Source organism: Glycine max, chromosome 10 (assembly GCF_000004515.6).
Source record: "Glycine max cultivar Williams 82 chromosome 10, Glycine_max_v4.0, whole genome shotgun sequence".
Taxonomy (NCBI): domain Eukaryota; kingdom Viridiplantae; phylum Streptophyta; class Magnoliopsida; order Fabales; family Fabaceae; genus Glycine; species Glycine max.
Window position 1 is genome coordinate 43,967,242 of NC_038246.2, and position 27,685 is coordinate 43,994,926.

The following is a 27,685-nucleotide window of genomic DNA, read 5'->3' on the forward strand; positions in this document are numbered from 1 at the left end:
TAACTCAATAAGCGGTACCTTTAGTAACAAGTGTGTTTGACAGTATAACTCAGACTTACTAATTCAACTAGATACAGTATTTGAGGGAACATATTGATTTCTGAAGTGTAAATATGCCAAGCCAAATGATGGAAGACCAAATTCTAGGACATTTAACATGGTGTCCTATAAAAATGAAAACTGCCAAAATTTCCTGAAACAAGCTATCGTGACAACACCAAGCACAGCTGCTCAGCAGCACTAAGAAATGATTTTGTAAAATTGCATTAAATTGACGCATCTACATAATTCCTGTTACAAAGACACAGCCCCACTACAATATACAACGGCCAAGAGAGCAAAGCATGAGGTGAAATAATTGCGAGGACAATAACTGGACAGCAACTAATCCTCCAATGCTCAGCAACGCCACAATTCCGTAGTTTGAAGGTGTTAATAGCTTGATTGATTATTATACATATTCTCATCTAAACCCGCCCGTATTGAAAATTATATGACCGCGACGTGCTGTATGCCACAGCATCAATGGGAATAATGTCTTCAAAATCTGACTTTAGCAAGGAATTTTTTCTCTTTACCTTTACAGAGGTTCAAGAGATCCACTTTTCAATCTTTCCATCCGCGCTTGAAGCCCGGACAATGCTTTCTCATCCATAGGAAGTACGCCACCGTGCATTGTATTCTCAGTACCAACATGCTCTGATGCATGAGGAATCTGACTAGGAGGAGGAAGTCCTTGATTGAAGTTGTCATTTGCACTTGTTAAGTGCCTACCACCAGATTCTGTACTCCCAGCAGCAGCTGCTAATTGCATGCTCTTCATCCTCTCTCTGATGGCATCCAATGTTCCACTGGTTACTGCAGTTCATATGCAACTTCTCCACGTCAACATTCTTTCTTTTAAACTTAAAAATAGGTTCAAAACAAATAGAATTATGTTACCATACCTCCTGTCATAAATCTATCATTTCTTTGGTCACCTAATGTATAGTCAGAATTTAATGCTCTAGAAGTAATGGCATTCACAGCCCTATTCTCCTCATTGTATGATGAAGGGGGTAAATTAAAATTTGTTGGCTCAGGTTTCACATTTAATTTAGCATCACCCAATGGATTTGCGTTTACAGGTGAGAGAGGTGCAAAATCAGGGGAAGATATATTTAAAGATGCCGGTGGAGGGGTTGGCATCGGTAAACTCGAAGGAGTTCTTCCAGCTGCAGCATTCTTCTCCATCTGCCAAAATGTTAAAATCAATTGCCAATGGTCAAATACTCAATTCTACTACTCCCAATCGCCGGTAGAAATACAAAATGCAAGTTCAATTAAGAACATGTGGTAATACAAGTAAATTAACTCAACCTGAGCAAGACCATCTCTAATGTAGGTGCGAAATGCCTCACTAGCATTTTGAAGCTGAGCAAATATGTCAACCTAAGATAAAGCACTAGAACCTTGATCAATTGAGCAAAAATGATATAGGCTTAAGGTTTTAAAATCATAACATTACATCTTATCCAAATATTAACATGAAACTTGAAATGGGTGTGTTTGTGTTTGGTACTGTGGAAGAAAATCAAGGAGAGAAATTTTGAAAATAAAGGATAAGTGGAAGTTAAAATTTTGATTTCTGTTTCTAGTAGTCAAATTTTCTCTCCCTTTTCCTTCCACTTTCTTACCAACCAAACAAGAAAATGCATAGCAATGTGTTTCCTTTCTTCTTTATTTTCTTTTCCCCCAATCAAATATACCATTAATTCTTACCTTTGGGTACAATTGGGTAATCCGATATAGTTCATATAGACCAATTGTGCAAGTTTGCTTCTCTCCAATCTTCTTAAATATAGCAGCAAGCTCTTGCTGCAATTTAATTTTAAGGATAGGAACAGAGTCAAGGGTAAATAGCCTTTGAATTTGCAGTAAAATAGAATATTAGGGCAAAATAACACAAATAAAAACATAATATAAATTAGAAATATTGAGATATATCAATTGCTATTAGGATCGCAAATTAAATTATAGGATCGTAAGATCCTGAGTTTAGCCACTTCTGTGCTGACTGCTCGTGGGATCATTGGTGAGTGAGATTAGCATATAGTTAATGGGATCATCTGCAACCCAAAGTTCACTCTACTGATGCCAACTGCAACAAACCCACCTCCAGCCTGCGCCCCACCAACTGCGCATCTCTTTTTCAGCTCAACGAAGTGCAAACTGCAAACAACTGGCTCTACTTATGTTTTTTGAAAATATTATGAAGTTAAGTTGAGTAGTGTGTTTTCTAAATACTGTATTTGGATCTTATGACTTATTGTGATTTGATTTTTCAATTTAAGTTTGTTTAATGTTTTGAATTAGAGGTCATTTTCTTTCTTGTGTCGTTTTCTTACGCATGTGTGTATATAATTTTGAATTTTAGGTAGGATCTTACGATCTAAGTCACGATCCTATGTAGAATCTTGAGTTTAACAACAATGGATATATCAGTAGTACCCACCAAAATACTGAGAAATAAAGCATAATGATACCTTTAATTGGGCATCAGCCGAATGGGTGCCCGAGGCTGAATTATTGGTTGCTGAATCACCCCAATGGTTTTGTCCCCCAGGTCCAGATGCAGTCAACATTCTTGCAGCAGCCAAAGTCTAAAATACAAAAGTGAGAATAAATACAGTATAAATAAGTCTACTAGTACCTTAAAATAAATTAATTTGTTTCTATTTATACCTCAAGATTAAGTTCAATGTAGGCAAGGATGATGGGTTGAGGTTTAGCATCGATAGGAACCATTGAAAGATGACCCTTTATTGCTGCACCACGAAGCTTGACAAGTTCATGCAGAACAGTTTTTACCATTCGTAAAGGTTTGTCATCAGCACCAGCCCTATACAACATTAGAAAATAAAAAGTGGTTCTAGTTTTATTTTATAAGGAAAAAAAAAAAAGAAGCAGTAACTCTATCCAACAAAGTTATATACCTTCTCCTAATTTCCTCCATTCCCAAGTCTTGCAGGTACAAATGGATGCTTTGAAGTATGCGATCAAGGTCAACATCATAGATAGTGCTCTGAAGAACCTGCAGCACAAACAAATACATGTTAATACTGAACAAAATTTTAATGAATAAAACATATCAAGAGAGAATTTGGCAATTCTAACTCTGCTTCTTGACAAAGAAAAATAGTTAACAATGGATTCGTAAATTGAATATCTAATAGATATCAGTTATATATTCAGGCCCATTATATAATCATCCACTAACCAAAAATAATATAATTCATCAAATCCATTAAATATTTTAGCAACTGTGCAAACGGTGAGCAAATATGAAAATGCGTGCAAGCCATGAACAGTGGCCTTGAATTTGAGAATGGGATTCAATCAAAAAGGGAGAGGGGAGTGGGATGAGTAATAAGAGAGCAATTTGTTGCATTGATTGTGAACTGAACAATCATCCCTTCAATAAGCATAAATAATACAGAAAATGACCAAAAGGCCACCCATACATAAACACAATTAGATACATAAATTTTAGAGTCCAGCACAAAAAATCAATTACCCCTGTGATCCAGCAACTATTGGTTTATGGGCTATATTACATCCGGTCCAATAATATTTTAAAAAAAAATAGTTAAGTTTATCTTTATCTTAAATCCCTCTAGATTTTACTAATGGCTGCACAAGTTAACTTTGTAAGCTTAATAAGGCATTTCACAACTAGATCAGAGAACTTCTGATTTCTTGAAGCAAGTGTTTATGGGATATATTACATCCAGTCCAATAATATTTTAAAAAATAAAATAGTTAATTTTATCTTTATCTTATATCTTTGAAGATTTTACTGATGGCTGCACAAGTTACCTTTGTAAGCTTGATAAGGCATTTCACAACTAGATCAGAGAACTTCTGATTTCTGGAAGCAAGGGACTCATTTGATGCTGGTGAAGGCCACCTGGATGAATCTAGTGGCCGTAAAAGATTGATCAAGACAACAAAGGATGAAGTCCTATCTGCATTATCCTGTATTGACAAACACTAGTTACTAAAATAGCTGCACCGGAATGTTCTTCAGCATATAAACTGACATCTGCTGAATGCCTGAAGGAGGGGGAGAGAGACACAGACAGAGTTCCTAACCAGAATCTTAAGCATCAATACATTTAAAGCTTTCAACAATTGGCTTCCATCATCCATATGAGGAACCCTATCATCCAAGAGCCACAGAAGAAGCTCAGTAATGAGACTGTCAAGTGTGCTCTCCTTTACAGCATGCGCTAATCTTTTATTCTGAAAAGTCTGTAAAGACCAAAAAATTAGCAATTAGAAAGACATCAGATGATACCAAAATGGCCCGCAGAAAAAAAGGAAATTTACCTGCATGAGAGTGTTCAGCACATATTTACAAGATCGTGATGAGGCACCACCAGTCAAACTGAAGTCAAAAGTTCTTGCGACCTATTCAAAATAACGGGAGAAAAATTAACACTAGGAGATATTTCTCCAAATAAGGGAAGCAATTTAGAAAACCATCTCACCTTATTAGCAAGGCATGAAACTAGCCTATCTGCATCTTTCACAAGTTCATCCATAGCACTTCCTTCAGGATCACTAGTGGCCTGAGCTAACTCATGACAAATAACTTTCATTCCATCAACAGACTGCACCCAAAAAAATTAATTTTGAACATCAGAGTTCAACCTCCATTTTTGAAAACCAAAAAGAGAATAGGGGGAAAATCTCAAGAGATATATCTATATACAAATCAGGAAAATTGTTGCTAAGTTTTAACTATCAGTCATTCTATTCACCTGCTCAGGAGAACCAAAAGAAATAATATCGAGTGCTTCATTCCAATCTGTGGGGCCACTAGCAACAGTCATGGGACGGGGCATCAACTGTCTATCAATGTTACTATCAGGTTGACCATAATTTTTCCTGGTATGAACAAGCGTAATAAGGAAGAATAAAAGAATAGGAACTATGCAATTTAGGAAGATAAATTCCGTTTAATCAGGGCCCAAAATGAATGAATTTCACAATAAAACTTTATCCATACCTCAATATTGGACCAGCAAGAGATCTAGTCATTTCTCCACTTTGTTCTGCGACATCAGACCTGGTAATGGAAGCAATAACATAATAACATATTCACTGTTATCTATATTAAATTTTTTATATTTGATAATCTACACAAAAAACAAACTCTTCACCTAAGCAAAAGGATTTGGACAAAACTTATGTACAATTCATTAGGGAATAACGCACAAAAAAGATTGGTATTGTAGGTTGGCACTAATGACCAATGTGTAACTCCAATTTTGATTAAGGAATAGTACTAAAACACCTAAAGAACTGCACCCAAGTATTATCTAGGGATTTTGGAGGTTCAACCTCCAGCCTTAATGACATCCCAATATATGGCCATCAAAACAAGAGAAATTATAGAGGGAAAAAAGAGAAGGAACAAAAAAAATATTTTCAACTTAAGTGCAACAAGTCACTCAAGTGACAGAGTCGTCAAGGGATTACTAATTAAACATCATAAACCACAAATTGAACAATTTATTATATGCGCTTAATTCTCCAAATTCACATATCCAGACATCTACTAACTGGCTCAGTCTTTTTTTCAAAAATTACTTTCTTTAACTCTATTTTCATTACCAATAAAAAAATTCCATACTATAATTCTTAAATCTCAACAATCACAGCACAGCCTTCCCACAAAACCATTTATGCACACATCAAGTAGGACTTACATCCTTATTTAAAAGATAAAATTAGCAAATATGTTAACAGTAAACAAATGCCAAAAAAAGGGACTCAGTCATGTTTGTTTTCATTTTATAGATGATGACCAGGATCAAAAGATCAGAGCACAAATTAGAAGGAAATTTTTAATGCATTAACTGCAAAGCATAAAATACAGAACAAATTGGAAAGAAAAGACACACCCATTTTCCCTGACTGAGCGCCTTGAAATGGCCCTTGCTTCACCAGGCTTTCCTTCCTTCTTCTTTTCCATCTCCCGAACCTAGTAAATTACACAACCAACATCTCAAGAATTCAGTATAGCAAAAGGAGAAATAAACAAGTATTTTTTTTTTTGGTCAGCAAAGATAAATATGTATATATAAATGGGATGAATCCAAGTACCAGAGGTACCATGATTACATTAAGATCCAGTGAAATGGTTCCCAAAGTCAGGCTAAACAGCAGTCTCAATGGGAACCAAACTGGAAAGCAGATTTATATAGCTAACAGTAAACTATGACTTCTACCCTTGTCTGAGAACAAAAGCATCTCCAAGGTTAGGTGACCACTGATTGTAATGGACTACAAAATCTTTCTCAAAGTTTCTGAGCCGTGTCCAAAGTAAGAATAAAGCATCGTCCATCAGTTTGTTGCCATTGAAAGTGCCATTTGAGAATATAAAAAACAAGTATGTACTGACCTTCCACTTAAATCTATCATCTAACATGCTCTTTTGAGCATCAGTTAGCTTCCCAACATATCTCCATATGTCCTCACCTGCATAGCAAGTTTATAGAAGGAAAATAACTATGCCAGGCCAAGAGGTATGAAGAAAAGTAAACAAAATTTAGCACATAAATTCCTCAAGTGGTCCACTTCATCCATAGAAAAGGGCATTGAACTCTTGCAATTTACACAATAATGCAAAAACAACTCAATTCAACAAAATAACACATGTACTTTTTTTTTAACAAGTTTCCTTTTCAAAGATATATATCACTATGCACAAGTATTCTTCAAGCACATTGGAAAACAGAAAGATGGAGTTCTACAGTGTATGGCATACCTAGAATCTTATAACCAGTAGCTAGTGTATTTAATGCAGCTTTCCTAGTTTCACCATCCCGTTCTGCAGTCAAACTTGCAACAATTTGCAATGACTTTAGCTGCCCACTAATCTGTCCACATAATGCCAGGAGTAACTATGCAAGGAAAATACTGAATAGGAAAAAGAAATCATTAAAAAGCATGAGTAACAATACCTCTGCACCATGATGATCAATAATAAATCCAACAAGATCAGCACATTCAATTCGAGTTCGGTTATTCTTTGAGCGCAAACCCTCTAATATATAAGGGAAACATTTACACGCAGAGTATATGGCAACAAATTGTTTTGTCAGCTCCCGCATTTTTTCTCGTACTTTCTCAATGTTATGCCCTAACTGCAACATTAAAATAAGAAATGAATTGTGACTTCCTCGTCTTCAACACCCAAGGAAGTACACTAGTCAAACCTAGAACCTATGTAAACCAAAAATTTGGTGAAATCAACCATACCATCAGAAAGATTCACTGGAATAACAACATCCTCAGGTACCACAAATATTAAAGTTGCTAATACAAACCTTCTCTACTAAGCATGGAAGAAACACTGCCCCTTCAGATTCGGTCAAAGAGTACCCCTCGTCCTTCAAAGTGTCAAGCAGTTCCGGAAGAAATTCCAGCACCTAAGAAAAGATAAGACTCTATCGATTAAGTATACTCCTATAAATTAAATTGAATAAAGTTAAGACTAACAGCATACATCTCCATGACAAGGAAGGAAAGGAAAAGAAGAAAACTGAAATCACAACAAAAACAAAAATAAATTGAACCTTCAATAGACATGTTGTGTTTGATTTGCAGAACTGCAACACAAACCACCTCAGAAGAATGTCCAAAACTTCTATAACTTCCTTAGCAATGGATGGGAGTGCCTGAAATGTGCAATAGTAGGTTGTATAAGTTCTAGTGCACTCAACACTTCAAAAGGATGTAATTCAGAAGGTTAAAAGAACAACACCTTCTGCAGCATTTCAAGTCCATCAACTTGCTTCTTAAAATCTGCACTTAAGAGTCTCCTATGTAAATCTTCTCTGAAATACTTCATCATATCATTCTGCAAATTGCAGGCACATTTATTATAATTCGATAGTTATAGATAGTTCAAGTTATGCATGATTGTTCCTCAACAAACAGTCCCACCTCAAGATCTTGAATTTGCTCAATACGTGGGTCCTCAAACTTAAACCTTCGAACCACCATTCTCTCTCGATCTTCCTGCTTGCAAGACAATCCAGATGACAGTCCAACCAAATATTTATAAGATTTTAAACAACATTTGGTATACTCCAGTTCAGCCAACAATACCTTGTTTGAATCCTTGATATTTAACAAGGCTTGAGACTGGACCGCTATATCTTGAACAGATATTGATTCAGACTTGGCACCTTTTGTTGCCACAACTCTCTTTTGAGATGATGAAACAAATAGTTAGAAATCAAAACAAATCTAAAAGTACTTAACCAAAGAAAAATCAACTTACAGAAGATACAGCTCTATTTCCATGTTTTGAAACACCATTGGCAGTTGATTTCCCAGCCTTTGCTTTTGATATTGCACCCACTGAAACTGCTCTACCTGACTCAAATGACTCTAAAGACCAAAAAAAGGAGGAGTTAAGAGAAGATATCCACACAAATTCACCAACATTCGCAAAGAAGAATGAACCAAAGAACGTGCCTTGAAAAGCTCCATATGGTTTCAACTTCTCAACAATTAGTGTCAGTGCTGGTCCATGAATGTCTTTAACCATCTTTTCGATCTAAAAATAAGTAAACAATTCCAAGATGCTTGATATTACAAGAATATTAAGGAAACAAGGGAACAAAGCAGCATTTTTCTTATACACATACCATTTCATGTCCACTAACTCTCAGTATCTCATTAATACAAGCCTCTGATGCCTTGCGAACATCGGAAGATTTATCCTAAGAAGTCATCATACATTTTGTTCCAAGAATATTGAGCATTAGAACTAATTCGATAAATGGTATAAAAAATGAAAAAGCAGAATGCAGAGTAACCAGATCATACTGTCATTGCAGAAGAGGCAGGCTTCAGCAGTTGTGCAGCTTCAGCAAAACTACTTAACCCAGAAAGTTGCCTCGATAACCAATCAAAAAGATCTTTACGCCCTTCCGCACCAAGTTTAGAGTCCATCAAAGCAATTGCAATATACGGAACCTACAGTAAAACCATGCTCAGGACACAGATACCAAGACAAAACAATGAAAGAACACAGGATCAGCACAGAACACAGACCATTTTATCCAGATGGACAGCAGCCAGCCAAGCATCTAAGGTATTCAGTACACATTCTCTCATGTGCTTCTTGTTGTCACCAAGACATTTCAATATATCAGACAGAATACCCTGCAACAAACCATTTCAAGAAATGTTCAAACAGAAAACAGCAAAATAGTACCAAATGGGGAAAAAAAATACAAAAACAGAACAGAATCCACTTACCTTGCTTGCCTTCTCTACAGCTTGACCCATTGCTGATGCAACATTGCCAATTGCTGTCAAGGAAGCCATGACAATGTTTTTGTTGCTATCAAGGAGTCGTCCCCTAAGAGCCCCAAACAACTCACCTGGAAATAAAACAGTTAGGAACAATTAACAAAGACTGACAAATTTGCAATAAACAAAATAATCAACTAGAAATCTAGAATAATTACTAAAAGATAGCATTCAACTTATCCATTTGGGGAGGAAGTTGATGAAAGGGGAGAGTAGAGAGAGAGAGAGAGCATAAGGTTCAAAAATTTTAAAAAAATGCTAATGGAGTACCAGTTCCAGTTGCTTGAATGCGCTTATTAGCCTCTTCCAATATTTTGTTTACAGCATCAACAGACTCCATACGAACCTATAATAAGTAATGCACGGCAACATTAGAAGCAATAGCACAATAATATACTTCCTCAAATACTGAAAGCTCAAAGCAACATTAAATACAAATTGCTAGCTCTTATCAACCAAACCTTCCAATCAGGGCTTTCCAAGCTCTTCAGGAGAGTTGGTGAGATCTTTCCACTGATGTCTTCCCGAGGCAAGCTATCCAGTCCACCAGCAACAACAGTTGAAGATGAGTCTTTTGCCCTGACAGTTCTCTTGGTAACTGCAGAAGCTCCCTGAAGCAGAGGAAAACAAAATAAAATAAAATGATGGCATTAGGAAATCATGATACTACATAGAACCAATGTTTTAAATCTCTGATAGCAAAGCGTAGCCGCTGGCTCAAAAAACACAATAGCGAGATTGCATATAGCGGGACAGCTGCTATTTTGAAATTTTTATAGTTTATATAATGTATACTATATACATATAAATTCTCAAAAATAATAAAAAATTACTAAAAACTAATGACATTCATAATTAACAAAAAAAAGTCTAGACATCTTATACAAAACAAACAAGTAAATACCAACAAACATTAAATACAAGCTTCCTAGATAGGAATTATATATCATCAACCATCATTTTTTAAATCAAAGCCTTCTTTATCATTTTCACTATAATTACATCTACAAATATCATTTTAGGAAATTAAAATCCCACAAATAGCCCTCCGATATCTCTATTCAGAGGGATTTTTTGGAATCAACGCATAGCACCCACTACAGACACTATTCAGCCCCCCGCTATTTGGTCCACTATGGACACTACACTAAACTGCTCCATTACAGCAGCCCCCGTAGCGGGCAGGGGTCACTCTGCTCTGCTACACTGCTATAGCATGCTATTTAAAACCCTGCATAGAACAAACCTCATCAAACATAACATACCTCAAATGGATTCTTCTCATACTCTGTATCCAGGGCACTGAGCAGTGCAGGCTTTACATCAGTAAGAAACCCTTTAATGTCTGCAAGGAGAAAAACCTTAGAGCCTTGAAAACAAAATTGAGAGAAATCAAAATTTGAAAGTTAACGCAAAGTGACCTGGACCAACAAATCTATGCAGAACACCCAAGAACTTAATTGATGCATTTCTAGTCGCAGCATTACTTGACTGCAGCCCAATTTCTTTAAGAAAATCAATTAAATCCTGCAAAATAGGATTTACATTAAACCATAGAAACTTCCAATAACTTCATACCCCATTGCCCAGAAGCTCTTCGCTATGCGAAGGTATGGGGGAGGGATGTTGTACGCAGCCTTACCCTTGCATATGCAAAGAGGCTGTTTCCGGATTCGAACCCATGACCAACAAGTCACCAAGGCACAACTTTACCGCTGCACCAGGGCTCGCCCTCAAACCATAGAAACTTCCAATAACAAATAAAATATCTAATATTTTTGTAAATTCAGATAATGCACCTTAAGCTTTATATGTGAGACACCAAAATCTTCAACAGCAGAAACCATCCACAAAATTCCCTCACTAAGAACCTTGGGATTCTTATGCTCCTTCATGATCTTGTAAAGCTACAGTAAAATTCACGGTTTTCAAACATTATTTGATAATACATAAAGATAAACAAAAATAATATGATATACGGCCAAAAGATACAACCTGCATTTTATATGAATTCCAACATATGTATTAACCTAAATAACAGGAATTAATTAAAAAAGTTAAACACTTACGCTAAGCCTGTTTTAGAAGTTTTATTCAGCCAAGCCCAATTACTATTTTGGCTATGCTACAATCACAAACATAGAATATCCAAAAACAATTTACCGCTATATTATTTTTTACCCTGCTGAACTTTTTGTCAAGTTTCATAAAAAGAAACTTTTTCTCTTACTAAAATTTGGTAAGAAATTATGAGACTACAATGAAATATACAATTTTACCTGATTATCTAAATAGTCAAAAACTTATTAAAGAAAAATGTATATGCTACAATATGTTTCTCGTCAAAGCCGCACAGATTTGAGGCAAGTTCCCACCTCATAATCTTCAGATAATTAGCAATGGATAATCAAAAACAGTGCAAAACAATGGCATTGAACTGCGGAAAGGCAATTCAATTGTTTAAAACAGTGACAACACAAAATGAGTAGCTAAATAATCATAATTTTACTATATGGCTCTTCCAACAAAAATAAAATATCAAGCATGTCCTTTCCAGGGCATACATTTTTACGATTCACAGCACAAGCTAGGATGCACTTAGGCGGTTATCCCTAACAATTAGAAGATATGATTATAAAGCACAACCATGCTTACTCTTTCAAAAATGAATCCTGGACCAACTGCTTCAGACAAGGTACTCAGACATTTCATAGCATGTGCACGTGTCTTAATATCTGCTACACGTTCACTTAGTCCTACCAATGAAAAACAAGATACAAATCGGACTAGTCATTCATAAAGTAAACATATCACTGACACCAAAAAAATAGTAAACATATCACAGATTCCATTTTACTATAGTGCTTATTATTGGCAATAGCTAAATTACCCACCCGAAAGGCAAAGTACTACACACTTCTTTGGAAATTTAGTTGCAGTTGAACTTATATGAGTGATAACTTCAATAACCTGCTGCTGAACCTGCACAAGGAAATTACAACCATTAGGTCCCATTTATAATATCCTTCCTACATTTGACTACAAATCATTAAAATAAATCATTTTAAAACTCAAAAGAAAATATTTTTGAACCTGAACATTTTTCTCGCCCCATCCAGGTAAAGTGCAGACTAAACGAATCAAAATTTCTACTGATTGGTCAAGGTCCTGTAAGCCTTCTACTTGCTGTTTCAGTGAAGAAATGGCTGCAAAAATCTAACTTCAGCAACCTTAATTGTCAAGCATGTCCAAAAGACACCACAGGAAAATCAGAAATTAAACAGACTACATCTCATCATCCGTGAATATGGCAGGACCAATTTCAATTTACCGAGAAGACAACCCAAAAAAACAACAATTATAATTTACACCAAAATATAAAAATTCAATTTACAATACAAGGAAAAATAAGCTTGAAATACATATAAACAAATGCAACAGCATTCTCTAGTATCCAACTTGGAAAACAAGTTCCTTAACCTAAAAGTTTCTCTTGCAAAAGTACAAAACCATTAGCATACTTTTTATTAGCTGTTTAGTTCTATGCTCCAAAAACAAAAGATAAACCAATTCATCAAGTCCAACTCATCAAAAGACCTGAGAAATACCTACAAGATCGGCCAAGCTATCATCAAAAAAGCATAAACAAACAAAAAATGGACTTGGGCATGTAGACTACCTATCCACCTCATTTACCTACATGCTCCCCCCAAATGTAAATTAAAAAAGTCACAACAGACAGGAGACTACCAACCTTCTAGACGCTCCTTCCACACAGCACTTTTTAATAGAGTGATAGTATCCGACTCTATAAGAGAACCTATTCGGCTTTCAATCTCTTCAAGACTCATCTCAGTAGGCTGCATAATGTTAGATACACAACAATTGTATCATAAGTTATTACAGAAACTGTGTCAGAAGATTCAGATCAGGGAGAAGACAAACAGATGTCAATTTACCTCAACATCCTCAGGTGGTTCAACTGATTTTAAAGCCTTCACCTGTGGAACTCCATCTGTTTTTTTGTTTGTCCCCAACTTTACAACCCCCACTTTCTTAACAGCAGGCTTGAATGTGCAAATTATTGAACATATCAACTCGCATGCATAAAAAATAATGCCGTATGTTAATTTTACAAGCACGAAGATGCAATCTTACAACTGACTGAACAGGTCTCTTTCCACTAAGCATGCCTGCTGCCGACCTTTTGACAAGTACACTTTCAGAGGTCTGTATGCAAATCAAATGAAAAGTAAATGTCAGTCTCCAACATATACTTTCAACTTGGAAAGGAAGACCAAAGAAAGAAAGGGAAACTTGGCAGAGCAGAACTTCCAAACTTCATTTTTTTTTATCAGCAAAAATACTAATATATTAGATATAACCAGCAGTACAAGAGGTACTGTTCAAAATACACATCAGCACCAAGATATGAGAAATATGGTATCCAAACTATATATAGACCAACAAAAATAACCAATCAACTCTAAGTGCAACACATAAAAGAAATGAAACTGAAGATTAGTCAAACTAAACTAAAGAAAAGAAAATTAAACCCACCTCTGCAGAAGATGCACTTACGCGTGTATTTTGCACAGAAGCTGGAACATCATTATCAAGTGTCAGCATAAAAGAATCAAATTTACACATTTAAAATTAATAAAATCACAATTTAGAGAGCCAATCAAACTAGGAACGTGGAAACATAAGCAAGATATGGGGAAATTCAAACAGTGTAACTGACAATTTGAGTGTTGCCCAGCATATTTATAGAAATTTAATGTCTGGTTGAGGCATAATTCAAAAGGCAATGATCAGCATGCTAGTAGGAATTTATTATCTGATTATCATGATCACTTTTAATGGGTCGTATCCAAATCAATGGAATTTTTTTACCAATAATTATTATAATCAATGGTCAATCTGATCCAATTTTAAATAGGTTGGTGCCAAAATAGAGAAACAGCATATGTTCAAAGATATTAGCACATACACTAGTAAATCCAACTTTGAAAAGCATATAAGGTTGTTAACATTTAAGAAGGCAGGTGAAGTTCAATCCAACTGCAAAACTCAACCGCCTAATTTGAGAAAGGGATCAGCCACGTGCATCACAGATTGAAATAGTTAAAGATGTTCACAGACATGGGCACATACACTAGTAAACCTAAATCTGAAAAGCATATAAGGTTGTAAAAGGTTTCAGAATTGAAAAAGAGAGAAAAGCTTAAACTTCAGAAATGGAGTTTTTGATATTAACTAACCCAACTGAAAAGTAGTTACACCTCTAGTATGTATATTAGAGCAGGGACAGCTGTTTACAACTTTGTTCTAAATTGCATTCTCCTCTTCACATCTAATAACATTTTTGTTTCTATTAAAAAAGAATGCAAACCTGCAGAAGAAGCACCAGGCACAGCATCTTCAGAACCTGAAATCATTTCCGAAAGCTTCTTTCTTCTAACATCATCAAGTTTCTCCAACGATCTCTCCAGAGGTCTCATGCCAACTGACTATAACAGAGTGAACAATATGATGCTCAAAACCTCAACAGCAAAAGCACATTCACAAGCACGCAAGCAGATGTAGTTGTGATGAGTTTTACCTTAGCTATTCCTGCCAATGCTGAAAAGGCAGCATCCCTGACTTCGGGAGTACCGTCATTTAGGCACTGCAATATCCAAATTTTAGCATTTTCAAAAGGTGAATAAACAAGCACAAATCAAACATCTACAGTATACTTTTTAAAAAAACACAATTGAAATAAATTGTATCCTATAATAAACTACAGCTCAGAATTTGAAGACTATACATGAGACAAATAAACACGACATTAACCAAACAGATTATTACATCAAGTTCAGAGTGGTCCTATTACACCAAGGAAAGAAGGGGATCAAAGTGATATTTAAATAAAAAGAGCTAAAGCTGCTGAACCAAATAAAAGCCAGAGATTCTAAATCGCTTTTAAATTCCAGCAGGAAAATAAAAGCATTTTACTAAACAAATTAAACGGCGGCAAGAACAAACTGACCTCCATACAGATTGGCACATAATCCTTGTGCACCTTTGTAATAACAACCTTGTTACTTGTTTCAATACAAAAAGTCACCCAGGTCAAGGTTAACGATCGCACAAGAGGGACTTTGTTTTTTGTGGCTGTCTTAACATCTGCAACAGATTAAATGTAATACACTCAACAAGAAGCAAACATAAAACACTAATGAGAAACAATGATACCTTAAATAATGAGGAAAAAGATTATACACTAACAATGTAAAAAGTTATACACAATCATCCAATCACAACCCACCATGTATGGTAAGTTTGTTGACTTTTAAAATAATTAACTTAAAGTCAAATGGTGATTTGTGATTGGATGATAATGTAAAACTGTTTTACATAGTCAGTGCATAAACATTAAACTGTTAAATAATTTAGGGTCAACGTACAGAGAAATACAAATGATAAGTTCAAATGCAAATTAAAATCAAGGTGTGTTTCACACAAGCAATTAAAGAACCAATATAAATCTACGACTAAATAACAGCAGGGAATTATTGAAGGAGTTTTGCATCATGTCTTGCTGAGGACATAACTGTAGAGGGAAATGACAGTAAATCCTTTTAGTGATTGTTGGAAAAGCCACCTAAATTGCGGTCACTCTTAGATGTGGAGAGGGGTGTTGAAAGTCCCACATGACGGATAGCCGTGGGTAAAAGGGTGACATGTTGAAGTCCCACATCGACTAAAGATAATGTCGAGATAAACTATATAAGTGGGAAGCAATCCTCACCTTACATGTCAGTTTTATAGGATTAGGTTAAGCTCAAAACCCATGTTCAGACAGTGATGTAGGATACATATTAGAATCTTCAGTTTGGGAACTAAAAACTTCACCAGGAAAAACACCAAAAAGGGCAAGCCCATGGTAATGTGGGACTATTAGAAAAAAGTATGCTGTAGATTCTAAGATTCTGTAAATCCAGTGATTAAATCCTTTAACCTGTAGCCTTTCAAATACAAGACTAATATCAAATTCAGTAAAAAACAAGGAAGGGGGGAACCTGCCTTCAACAATATCTATAAGGCTGATGCATCCAGCTTTATGCATTGCTTGAAGAGTCTGCATCAATGCCTCAGCCAAAGCAGGTTTTTTCTCCTTCAATTTTTCCTATTCATTCAAGAAGAAAGATATTAAGCAAGCAATATATGAAGAAACAGTAAATTATTATTTTATGACACATAAAAACACCTGATATGTAAATATAAATAAGAAAAGGATGTTAGTTAGTTAGTTACTCAGCTACTGTTAGTTCATAGCTGTTGGGTAGCTGCCTATAAATAAACTAGGGCTGTTGTATTGGAGACAGAATGAAATGATATTATGATAATCAAGTTCTGTACACAGTTTCTGATACATGTTTCTTTTTTCTCTCTCTATCCTCTCTGTTCTATCATTCTTCTCACACTTCCCATTTCTTTCTGTCTTTCTGTTTCTTTCTCTTTCCCACCTAAACTCTATATCAACACCTCTAAAGGCATTCAAGAATCAAAACAGAAGAAGACAATCAACTTTCTCAAAACCAAAATCAATTGCTTCTTAAAAAACCAAAACAAAAAGGGAAATGCAGGTGATGAGCAGTTCAAAATTAGAAATACCATACTCTCTCAAACCCATTTCAGTTGACCAACCATTTTAAAACAGAGAATGACTTGATTGCATGAAACAAAGACATGTCAATTAACACTGCTACATGTAACACAACCAAATAAGACATGTAAAGTTAATAGACCCTTATACATGTGACTGCTGAATGGTACTTACAAGTAAAACAGGCAATAAAAAACGAGAACTTGCAGAAAAATGAGTTCTTAATCCACGAGCAAGATTGCCAATAGCCTGGACAGCTTCAACTGCAACAGCAATATTCACATCTGTAATAAGCTGCAAGTAAAAACTACTGGTTAAACTTAAGTCAACCTAAAATACCAGTAGCAAAAGAAGATACCAAAACACAAAATGTTAACTATGTTCAAGATCATGCAAACAACCAATGATTTGCATAAACAATTAACATCAGAGTAAGAAAGGAACAAAATGTGCCACCACAAATTTCATGGATAAGCAAAACCTTTTTCCTTTACAATATAGTCATAGTCATAGTGTGATAGTATGATACAATACATATATGCTCTGTTTGATACGCAAGAAAGGGGAAGGAAGGAAAGATATGAAAATGAACTGTTTTCCACTGGTTCCTTAAAAATAGGAAGGAGGGATTGAAAAACATGCAGGGGCCCCCCGCATATCTAGCTTTCTTCTTGAAATGGGTAGAAAAGGGGAAGAAGTCGTCTTATATGTTAAATGACTGAAATAGTATTATTTTTGTATATTTTTTTTCCTTAGAGGGGATATTTATGTCATTCTATACATATATTTTACTTTGTTTACTTTCATTTTCATTCCTAGTGAACAACTTTTTTTTTTTTTTGATCAGCAAAGATAAATTATATATATATAAAATCTAGAAGTACCAGAGGTACTGATTACAGAGTTAGTCACCATAAAAATGGTTCCTCAGCCAGACAGCATAAGTCTGGTTGGGAACCAAAATATGGGAAGCAAAGTATACATATATTGATCCCTACTCCCTAAAGAAACCCCTACTGCTGCAAAAAATGATGTCTGAAGTTACTAGACCATTGATTAAAATGTAATGTAAAGTCCTTCTCCAAATTATGGAGCCAAGTCCACATTAAGAAAGTCGCGTCTTCAACCAATTTGATTCCATCGAAGGTCGCTCCTGAGAACAAAATTTTGTTTCGAAGTTGCCAAGTGGACCAAGTGATAGCCAGCCACCAATATTGCCACCTCCTATTCCTACTACCTTCATCCTGCAAAAAGGAGTACTGCATGAATAGGTGTTTTGTACTCAATGGCAAAACACCTTTAAGATTTATCCAAGACATTGAGTCCCACCATAACGGTTGGATCTTACTGCAATGGATAAAAAGGTGAGATGCATCCTCCTCCAACCTTCTACAAAAGGGACAAGTCATATCCAAAATCTGCACTTGTCTAGAGGTAACCTATCCCTAAGAAGTCTCCATGCAAAAACCGCTACCTTACTTGGAATCCTAATTTTCCATAACACCTCAAAACATTCCTCTATACTCTCCACTGCTGCCTCCTCCCATAAAACTTCATAAGCACTTTGAGTGGAATAGATGCCCGACTGATCTGCTGCCCATTCCCAACTATCAGCTCCATGAAGGTGAATAGATTGGCCTTCAACTTCGGAGAGGAAAGTGATGGCCAGGTCAATTTCACTATCAAATAGTGGTCTTCTCCAGATAAAACGCCACTCCCATGTTGAATTTACGTGCTCCCCCATTTGACCAATGAGCTGCTGTTGTTGAGACAAAATCAGGTATAACCTAGGATACTTTTCAGCTAGAGATTGTTCATTACAAATCCATCTATCTTCCCAGAATTTGACCTTATCCCCTGCTTCTACCTTCCATTTAAGTTGCTGTTGTAGGCTTATACCATAGGGAGAGTGCTGAATGGCTCTTTTTAAGTCCCTCCACCAGATTGACTGCATGTTGACACTGCCCTCTTCAGTTAAGCCCCTCCAATTCCTAGTGAACAACTTACAAATAGTATTATAAAATCATCTCACTTTTCATTCTTTTCTTCCTTTCTTTCTTTTCCTTTCACTTTCTTTCTTAAACCAAACACTTACATAAGCAAGTCTAAACATAACCCTTACAGGGAGAAGCTCCAGAAGAAATAGCCCAGCAATAAACAGAATGAAATTGGAAAGTAAAGGGGCACAAAATAATAGAGGCAAAGGCAAACAGAGGGAGGCAGGGGGAGAATCCATGATGATCCTTCTCTCTAAATATTAGGGGGATTAGGGACCATTTAAGCGGCACAGAATCAGGTCCCTTTTGGCATCCTCAGAGGTTGATGTCTGCTTTCTACAGGAAACTAAATGCGAGCATGTGACTGAACTTATGGTGAGAGATATCTGGGGTGGTAACAGCAATTTTGAGTGGCTTGCTAACCCATCAATTGGTGCTGCAGAGGGACTGCTCACTATCTGGAAGAAGGAATGTTTCCAGCTAATTTTTTCTTTCATGGGTGAAGGTTTCTTAGGCATTGGCTTTGACTGGTAGAGGAAGGGCATCTTTGGGGATCTAGTCAATGTATACTCACCTTGCGTTGCTAGCAATTTTAATGTTGTACTGAAGAGAGGAGAAAGGAGAGGGCTGTCACAATCCTTCCAACATGCAGAAGACCAGAAGTTGACGCTTTCAATCTTTTTTCCCAAAATATGGGACTTGTTGATATCCCAGTCTTGGGTAAAAAGTTCACTTGGATTAGCTCTGATGGAAGATTGATGGGCCGTCTAGATTGCCTCCTTCAATCAAAAGATCTAATCAACTTGTTGAAGATTTCCTCGCAGTGGGTGGGAGCAAGAGAGTTATCTGATCACAGTCCGAAGGTTTTGAGAGGGGAAATTCTTAATTGGGGAGCAAAGCCATTCAAACTTTTCAATTTTTGGATGGATCACAATGATTTTAAGAAGCTGATTTCAGAGTGTTGGGAGCAAACTCGAGTTTCAGGGTGGAAAATCTTTAGCTTTCACCAAAAGCTAAAAGCCCTTAAATCCAAACTCAAATCTTGGAGTAAGGACACATTTGGGTTGGAGGAACTCAGGGTACAAATCAAGGTAGAAGAATTAGATGAATTAGACAGCCAGCTCTTAGACGGGCATTCTAATTTGGCAACTGAAAGGCTAGATGCAGTGAAGAAATTATGGGGTTTGATTAGAATTAAAGAATGCTCTGCTCTACAGAAAATCCAGAGCGAAATGGATACAGCATGGGTATTCAAACTCGAGGTACTTCCATTCTTGTATGAAGTCCAGGACCAGGAATAATCAGTTATTGGCGGTAAGGACTAGTGAGAGGTGGTTAGAGGATGTTAGAGGGGTGAAGGAAGCTGTTGTTAGTCATTTCTCAGAGGTGTTTGCCGAGCTTGAGGTCATTAATCTGCATCTGGATGGTATTCAATTCAAGCAGATTATAGAGTCGGATATGGAGTCAATCTCTGTTCCGTTTAGTCCAGAGGAGATAAAGGAGACAGTATGGAGCTGTGAGGGGGGAAACCCTAGACCTGATGAGTTTAATATGGAGTTTTTCAAGGGGTGTTGGGACATAGTTAGATCTGAGGGGGTGAATTAGTCCAAAAAAATGTATGAAAATGCTCCTCTCCCCAAAGTTGTTACCTCCTCCTTTATTGCAATGGTTCGCAAATCAAATAACCCAGAGTTTGTCTGAATATAGGCTGATATCTTTAATTGTCTCTATGCACAAGATCATCTCTAAGCTCTTAGCCAGCCACATAAAGAATGTTCTTCTAGCAGTTATTGCGCAGGGCCAAACAGCTTTTCTTTCGGGATGACAAATGCTTGATGGGATACTACTAACAAATGAACTGGTACACTAGGAGAAGAGGCGCAAGAGGGAATGCTTTCTATTTAAAGTAGACATCCAGAAAGCTTATGACTATGTTAATTGGGGCTTTCTGGATTATATGTTGTCTGGACTTGGCTTTAACGTAAGATGGAGATCCTGGTTGAAAGCTTGTGTGGCCTCTACAAGGATCTCAATCCTAGTCAACGGGAGCCCAACTAAAGAGGTGATTACAAGACGAGGACTCAAGCAGGCTGACCCCATGACTCCTTTTCTGTTCTTAACAATAGCAGAAGGTTTTGCTGGTCTCTTCAGGAGCGCCTCAGAAAAAGGAATTTTCAGGGGAGTTTCTCTTGGGGAAGAATTGGATTTCTCTCTTTTGCAGTATGCTGATGACTTAATAGTGTTTGGTGAACCTATTCAAGAGAATTTGTAGTCCCTAAAGGCTATTTTCAGGAGTTTTGAACTTATCTCAGGATTACAAGTCAACTTCAACAAAAGTCATTTTTTCGGTGTTAATGTATTTGATGGTTTTTTACAAGTGAACACTTCCTTCATTGTCAATTGGGTTCTCTACCATTTAAATTTCTTGGCTTACCCATTGGCTCAAAACCGAGAAGATCTAGTATGTGGCAGCCTGTGATAGATTTCCCCTTCACTTTCTCTCCTTCTACCGTGCTCCCAAGAAGGTCCTTCCTTAAGTCACTCACTGCTATACAAAGAGCTTCATTGTGGAATGGAAGTCAGGATCAAAGTAAGATTAAATGGGTTGCTTGGGAGTCTATTTGTCATCTCAAGGCTGCAGGTGGACTCAAGATTAAGGACTTGGACCGATTCAACAAGTGCCTCCTATCAAAGTGGTTGTGACGGTTATTAAACGATGAGGCTTCAGTATGGTACAAACTCTTGTCTTTTCAGAATGGCAAAGCAGAATCTGCTTCACACCTTTCTATTAAAGCTGATCATCTTAATGAAGATCAATGTCTTGGCTTCCAGCACTTATGGAACATCAAAATCCCTCCTAGAGCCCTTGTATTTGCTTGGAGGCTTCTATGGGACAGATTGCCCACTAAGGATAATCTACTTAGGAGGAATGTCAATATTGATAATGACCTGTGCCCTTTTTGTCAGGACAAAGCAGAATCTGCTTCACACCTTTTCTTCTTGTGTCCTAAAGTTATGCCTCTATGGTGGGAATTCAGCTCATGGGTAAAGGAACCTAGAGTGCTTCATTGGAGACCTTTGGATAATTTCATCCAGCATTTCTCTACGGCAGGTCTGAAAGACACCCGACAGAAAGTGGAAAATCTGGTGGATAGCAGCTACAATATCAATATGGAATCTTAGAAATGACATTATCTTCAACAATAAGCCTTTTGTCATCTCTAAATTGGTGGATAATACAATTTTCCTCTCTTGGTCCTGGATGAGGGGGTGGGAAAAGGATTTTCATGTTCCTTTTCACCAATGGTCCTCAGCTATGGCAGTAGCTTTTAAGTAATATTTGTCTTATTGGGTTGGGTTGTTTGGTTTTTGTTGGGTTGGTAGCTTCTGTTTATTGCGGTTTGTTTCAGGAGGCTCTACCTCCTATGGTCTGTTATAGTACCTCTGGTACTTTGTATCTTCTATCTTCAAATTAATATATTATATTTTTGGCCGTTCAAAAAAAAAAAAAGAATGGCAATTTAGATTCGCAGGTCTTCCTTGGCTCCTCCCAAAGGGACTCTTCTTTATGGTGGCGGGATATTGTGTCCCTCAATTCCAACCCCCACTCATGGTTCACTTCACAGTTAAAGAGGGAAGTGGGTGACGGTTCTCAAACCTTATTTTGGTCCCATTGTTGGTTGGGGGAGCCCCCTCTTTCCATCAAGTTCCCAAGACTGTTTCAGGTTGCCACAAATAAAGAAGCAGCCATCTTAGAGGTTGGCTAATTGTCTGAGGATGGTTTGTCCTGGGAGTGGATGTGGTGAAGAGGTCTTTTTCAGTAGGAGGAAGATCTGCTTGCTAACTTGATTACAGAACTTCATCATGTGCGGCTTCTACCCTTTGAGAATGATAGGTGGATCCGGAAATGCTCAAAGGATGGTTTTCAGTAGCCTCAGACTATCATATCTTGCTTAATCAAAACCTAGTCGCAGATGGAACAGCCACCATTTTTTTTTGGAAGGCAAAAATATATATATTATTAATAAACAGAACAGTACCAGAGGTACTGAAGAGATCAGATACAAGACACCTAAGGTGCCACCTTCCAAAAAACAAAAACCCAACAATACCCCACCACAAAAGGAGACAGCCACCATAATTCTAATTTTTAAGTTCTTTGGGAAATCTAAGGTGCTATCTAAAGTTTTGACATTCTCATGTTCTTCCCTCAAACAGGTCAACTATGTGTGTTTTGAAGGGAAGCAGTGGAGGATAGAGAGCACGTATTCCTCTTGTGCAACTTTACATCCAGCTTGTGGTCTGCTATCTTTACTTGGATGGGAGTTGATTTAATATTGCCACAAGATATTCTCTCTCTTTATTCTCAATTGGGTGCTTGCGTTTGAGGCAGAAAGTTTATTACGTGGCGGCACATGTTCTGGCATGTTACGTGTTGGAGTGTCTGGAACCTAAGGAATAACATCATCTTTAGGGAGGGGTCAATTGAATTTGTGGATGGCTTACAGAAGATAAAGTCCACATCACGGCAATGGGTGTTGTATAAGAAAGGGATTAAACCGGGTATCTTCTTCTCATCTTGGAACACCAATCCGATTGGGTGTCTCCATAATTGATCTTTTTGGCTTCAATATTTTTTCATGGTGTTGATTTACGGAGGGTTTTTTTGGTGACATCTGGGGACTAATACAGTAATTCCAGCATAGAAAGTATATTGTACATCTTGTACAGCTTTTGGATACTTTGCTAAATATATACGAATTTCATTTTGCCTTCCAAAAAAAATAGAGGGAGTAACTCTACACTAGCTAAATAAAACGAGATTAAAGGAAATATGTCCCAGTAACAAGACTTAAATGGAAAATTATTATGCCCCAATCCTTTTAAAGTCATGTCAGTAAACTAACAAACCGGACCCAGGGTATTTTGCCAATAAGAAATAACTCATCAATGTCACCTAATTATCAACACAAGACATATCATCCAAAGTCTCTAGGAAACAGACACAGTTTTTGAGTGGAAACATGTAGATCGAAACAATGTCAGAGCTTCATAAACAAAAGGCAAGGCCAGGCCACATCATTACATGTACATAATATACCTTTTTTAAGGTCCGACAAACTTCAGAGAAATCACCAGGAGAAATTCTTTTAGTTGATGCAAGCTTTGTTAGCTCAGCAACAGCCTCCTTCCGTTCAGACCATTTGGTAGCTTTCTGAATATTAATAAGACAAAAAGTAAAGAACAAACTGAGATAGATTCAAACCCATATAACTAAAATATAGGTGCATTAATTACTGAGTACAATCCGAGAGATGGGACAGAAAACTGACCACTCCATCCCAAAATCCAGACTTCTCCAAAGGAGTCAATATATCAACAGGATCAACAAGTTCATATTCGTCGATTTCTTGAGGAGCTGATAATCAAAGTATTTGAAAAATGAGTATATTAGTACTACCAAGGAAAGACAAAACATGTCAGATATAAAGAAAAACATACTCCAGATACTAAATCTTAGATACCATCATTCCCAGATTCTTCACAAGGGCCAGGACCCACAACCTCTGACACAGCTTCCTGTTCAGGTTCCTTATCTTGCTCAGATCTACAACATGAGAGAATATTTTATTAAAATGGTAATGCCCATATGCTGATTCACACAAGTGGTGTAAGCATCAGCTGTGTTTGTTAAAAGCTGGTCACAGTCCAGTGGCCAATGCCATCTTTTGTTACTAAAATAAAACCTTACGAAGCATGTTGAAATCTGGAACTACCACCTAGAATTATGTCATTTAATTTCAGAAAAAAACATTATATTTATAACAATGCTTTGCAGGACTTGAATATGTCTATCTGAATTGTTTGCTTATGATATTAACTTGCCCAACATTCAATTATTCTATTTCTTTGAGGGATATTTTAGCATCTATGACCTCTATATTTTTGGTAGTATAAAATTTATGCACACACATATATATGACCTCTGAACTTAAGTCCCCCATTATTCACTCTCCAACAAATCAATTAGCGCTTGCAAAAAGAAAAAGAATAATACATCTATAAGTTAATACTCAGTATGGGTAAATTCAAAACAAAAGCATCAAAATCAAACATCCACCTTATTTTGCGTGTGGGCTTTGCTGTTCCTGTAACATTTACAAGCTCTGCTTCTAGCTCTTTTTTCTACAGAAATGGGGAAAAAGTAATTTATGATTTCCATATGGTGGAGAACATAATAAATCAGAACAACTACAGAAATAGACAACTAATTTAGCTTACCATCGTGTCTCTCATTTTCTCAAACAAAATTGATTTTACACTATCTTTACCAATCCAACGGCAAAGTTCAAGAGTCAACCCTTTAGAGGATGCACGAACATTTTGATCTTGATGATCAAAGAGTTCCGGAAGCATCTTCAAAATTCTTTTTGGAGGCACAATTTTTGCTCCAAAATCACTAGCAGCACAAAAAATAATAATTGTATAAGATTCAAAAAAAAGAAAAAGACAAGTATTATATATGTTGCAACAAAGAGATTCCAAACCTTAAAGCTTGAAACATAACATCTATTGCAGGTACCACCGCTTTAGCAACTTTGTTTTTTATTGCTTTCTCCATTGCATCCTAAAATTACCAAAAAGTCAAAAACCTTGAGAAACTAAAAGAAAAGGAAATGACTAGTACACATTTAGTTATTGATGCATAAAACCCAAAGAATTCACCACATTTTGAACCAAAAACAAAGAAAATGGAAAACAAGCCTATTTGAAATCAACAGTTTTGGGGATTAAACATTGCAGATATAAAATATTAAAAGCATATATATGGACCCATAAAATATTAAAACAAGCTTATTATTAATTGACACTATTTACATGTACCCTACCGTTAATAAAATACTTTCTATAGAAATTAATAAAGATTCAAAATTAAAAATATTGCCAGATCCTCATTACTAGGAGGGGCATAAGTAACCTCTTGGAGGATCAAACATTTGCATACTAACATTTCGACTAGCCTTGAGGAAGAAACAGAAACGACACAAAAAAAATTACTAGTAGATGCACTGTTATTGACTTGTAATTCACCATGTAATACATATTCTGAATCGGTAATACAGAAAATGGAAAACAAGGACAATTGAAATAGAAAATAGCATGAAGGATTAAACCATGAAAGTATACAACAGAAATGGATCCCTAAATATATATTTATCAAAATGATTTTTCCTAGTATTAGTTGACACTTCTTGCATATAGCAAACCCTTCAGAAAATTTAAAAGAAAATCTAAAATCAAAACACCGTCTAACACTCATTCTTAGGACAGGGATAACTGGACAAGTACCCCATGAATGATTAAGCCATCCCTCTATTGTCTTCAAGACTAGGATAGCGAATATATTTAAATTAACGAGATAAACAGTACAAACCTCACTACTGAAACAAAAAGCATGAGCAATCACTATTCAGCTAGGCGCCCCCCTCCCTCACAAAGAAAAGTAGAAAGCCATTAAATAGCAAAGAAACCAAATAAGCAAAAAGAATAGTACCAGAAACGCATCAACGGCCTCTAATTCAATCCATAGCAAAAACACTGCCTGAGCCTTCTCCACCGTCTTCGGCCTCCCCGTCAGACATTTCGCCACAACCGCATCACAGACTTCCTTCCCGTACCTACTCCCAAATTTAAATTCATACAAGAACGGTAACTTCCTCAAAAAAACATGCAATCAAATTCCAAAGGAAGGCAACGAGCAAAAACACCAAAATCCTCACCTCGAGGCGTCGGCGTCGGCAGCTCGCAAGTAAGCAATCAACGCATCGAGCGCCTTCTCCTGCACCGGCGCATTCGAATCCGCCACCGTCTTTCTGAAAAAATGACCTGCCAAATTCAAAAATATAAAAAACAAGAAACAAAACCACGAATCAAGATCCAAAAGAAAATGCACCATAACAAGTAACAACTCGGAAGAGAACCGCATCCAGATCCACCACACGGAGATCAGGAAGCGAAACGGAAAACGCGAAAACCCTAGGCGAAGAAGAAAAAAACACCGACCGAATTCGCGGATGCGGGAGTCCTTGGGATCGGTGATGGAGTCGCAGAGCGAGGCCAAATCGATGTTCGCCTCGTTGCGCACCTTCCAATTCTTGTGGAAGAGGCGATCCTCCCATGGCAGTTTCTTCGCCTCCTTCAGCAACTTCTCTTCCTCCGACATTGCTGCAATCTACAATCCGCGCCTCCCAACCCTATCGATCTCCACCGAATTATAGAGAGAGAGTGTTTGAGTGTTCGTGTTCGGTAGCTTTTTGCTTTTTTGTTTTTCGTGTGTGCCGGCGAGAGGGAAGGGGGGGAAATGTAGAAGAAAACGGTGAATAAGGGTGCAAAAGGCTTTTTATCTTCGCTTCAAAAACACAACAGAGAGAAAGAGAGAGAGGGAGATGGGGTTTTGTTTTTTCTCTTATTTATTTATATTTGGTTTTCGTCACTTGGGACGGGGATGGGTATATTGGTATTTACGTTTTTCTCAGCCACGTTACTTTCGGGAGCGTGGACACAACGCCAATTTTTGAATTGAGATCTCTCTCACTCACAAGTCACACGTCACATCACAGTATGCATCAAATTAAGATTCAAGATTGTGTGTTAC

General features: G+C 36.9%; 1 protein-coding gene across 2 annotated transcripts; it reads right to left on the reverse strand.

Annotated features, from left to right (window-relative positions):
- LOC100795622 (protein MOR1) lies at positions 1-27,522 on the reverse strand. 2 transcript variants are annotated; one of them, XM_006589336.3, is made up of 54 exons: positions 27,094-27,522; positions 26,811-26,916; positions 26,585-26,708; positions 25,578-25,657; positions 25,312-25,489; positions 25,151-25,215; positions 24,555-24,637; positions 24,363-24,448; positions 24,131-24,244; positions 17,207-17,326; positions 16,450-16,552; positions 15,413-15,549; positions 14,984-15,049; positions 14,774-14,891; positions 13,939-13,979; positions 13,537-13,608; positions 13,338-13,445; positions 13,133-13,238; positions 12,472-12,584; positions 12,273-12,360; positions 12,034-12,134; positions 11,178-11,285; positions 10,800-10,905; positions 10,644-10,723; positions 9,840-9,989; positions 9,649-9,724; positions 9,325-9,449; positions 9,118-9,228; positions 8,890-9,039; positions 8,709-8,783; positions 8,536-8,617; positions 8,339-8,448; positions 8,164-8,262; positions 7,999-8,073; positions 7,817-7,912; positions 7,629-7,730; positions 7,380-7,481; positions 7,014-7,196; positions 6,818-6,929; positions 6,452-6,528; positions 5,952-6,031; positions 5,054-5,113; positions 4,806-4,932; positions 4,533-4,655; positions 4,372-4,452; positions 4,135-4,293; positions 3,859-4,017; positions 2,976-3,073; positions 2,725-2,881; positions 2,526-2,642; positions 1,762-1,857; positions 1,360-1,431; positions 948-1,233; positions 1-858 (listed from the first exon to the last, which is right to left on the reverse strand). In XM_006589336.3, exons 1-54 carry the CDS (start codon positions 27,251-27,253, stop codon positions 581-583), a joined length of 6,081 nt encoding a protein of 2,026 aa, XP_006589399.1. In that variant the 5' UTR covers positions 27,254-27,522; the 3' UTR covers positions 1-580. The 2 variants fall into 2 exon arrangements, with proteins under 2 accessions (XP_006589399.1, XP_006589400.1); XM_006589337.4 differs by lacking the exons at positions 1-858; positions 948-1,233; positions 1,360-1,431 and having other exon boundaries at positions 1,762-2,211; positions 27,094-27,499.
- Positions 27,523-27,685: the final 163 nt, after the last annotated feature.

Coding starts and splice junctions, on each gene's coding strand:
- LOC100795622 (XM_006589336.3), bottom strand. CDS start 27,253: ATGTCGGAGGAAGAGAAGTTGCTGAAGGAGGCGAAGAAACTGCCATGG. Junction 12,585..13,132: donor GTGGAAGGAGCGTCTAGAAG/GTTGGTAGTCTC, acceptor AGATTTTTGCAG/CCATTTCTTCACTGAAACAG. Junction 6,930..7,013: donor TTGATCATCATGGTGCAGAG/GTATTGTTACTC, acceptor TTATGTGGACAG/ATTAGTGGGCAGCTAAAGTC.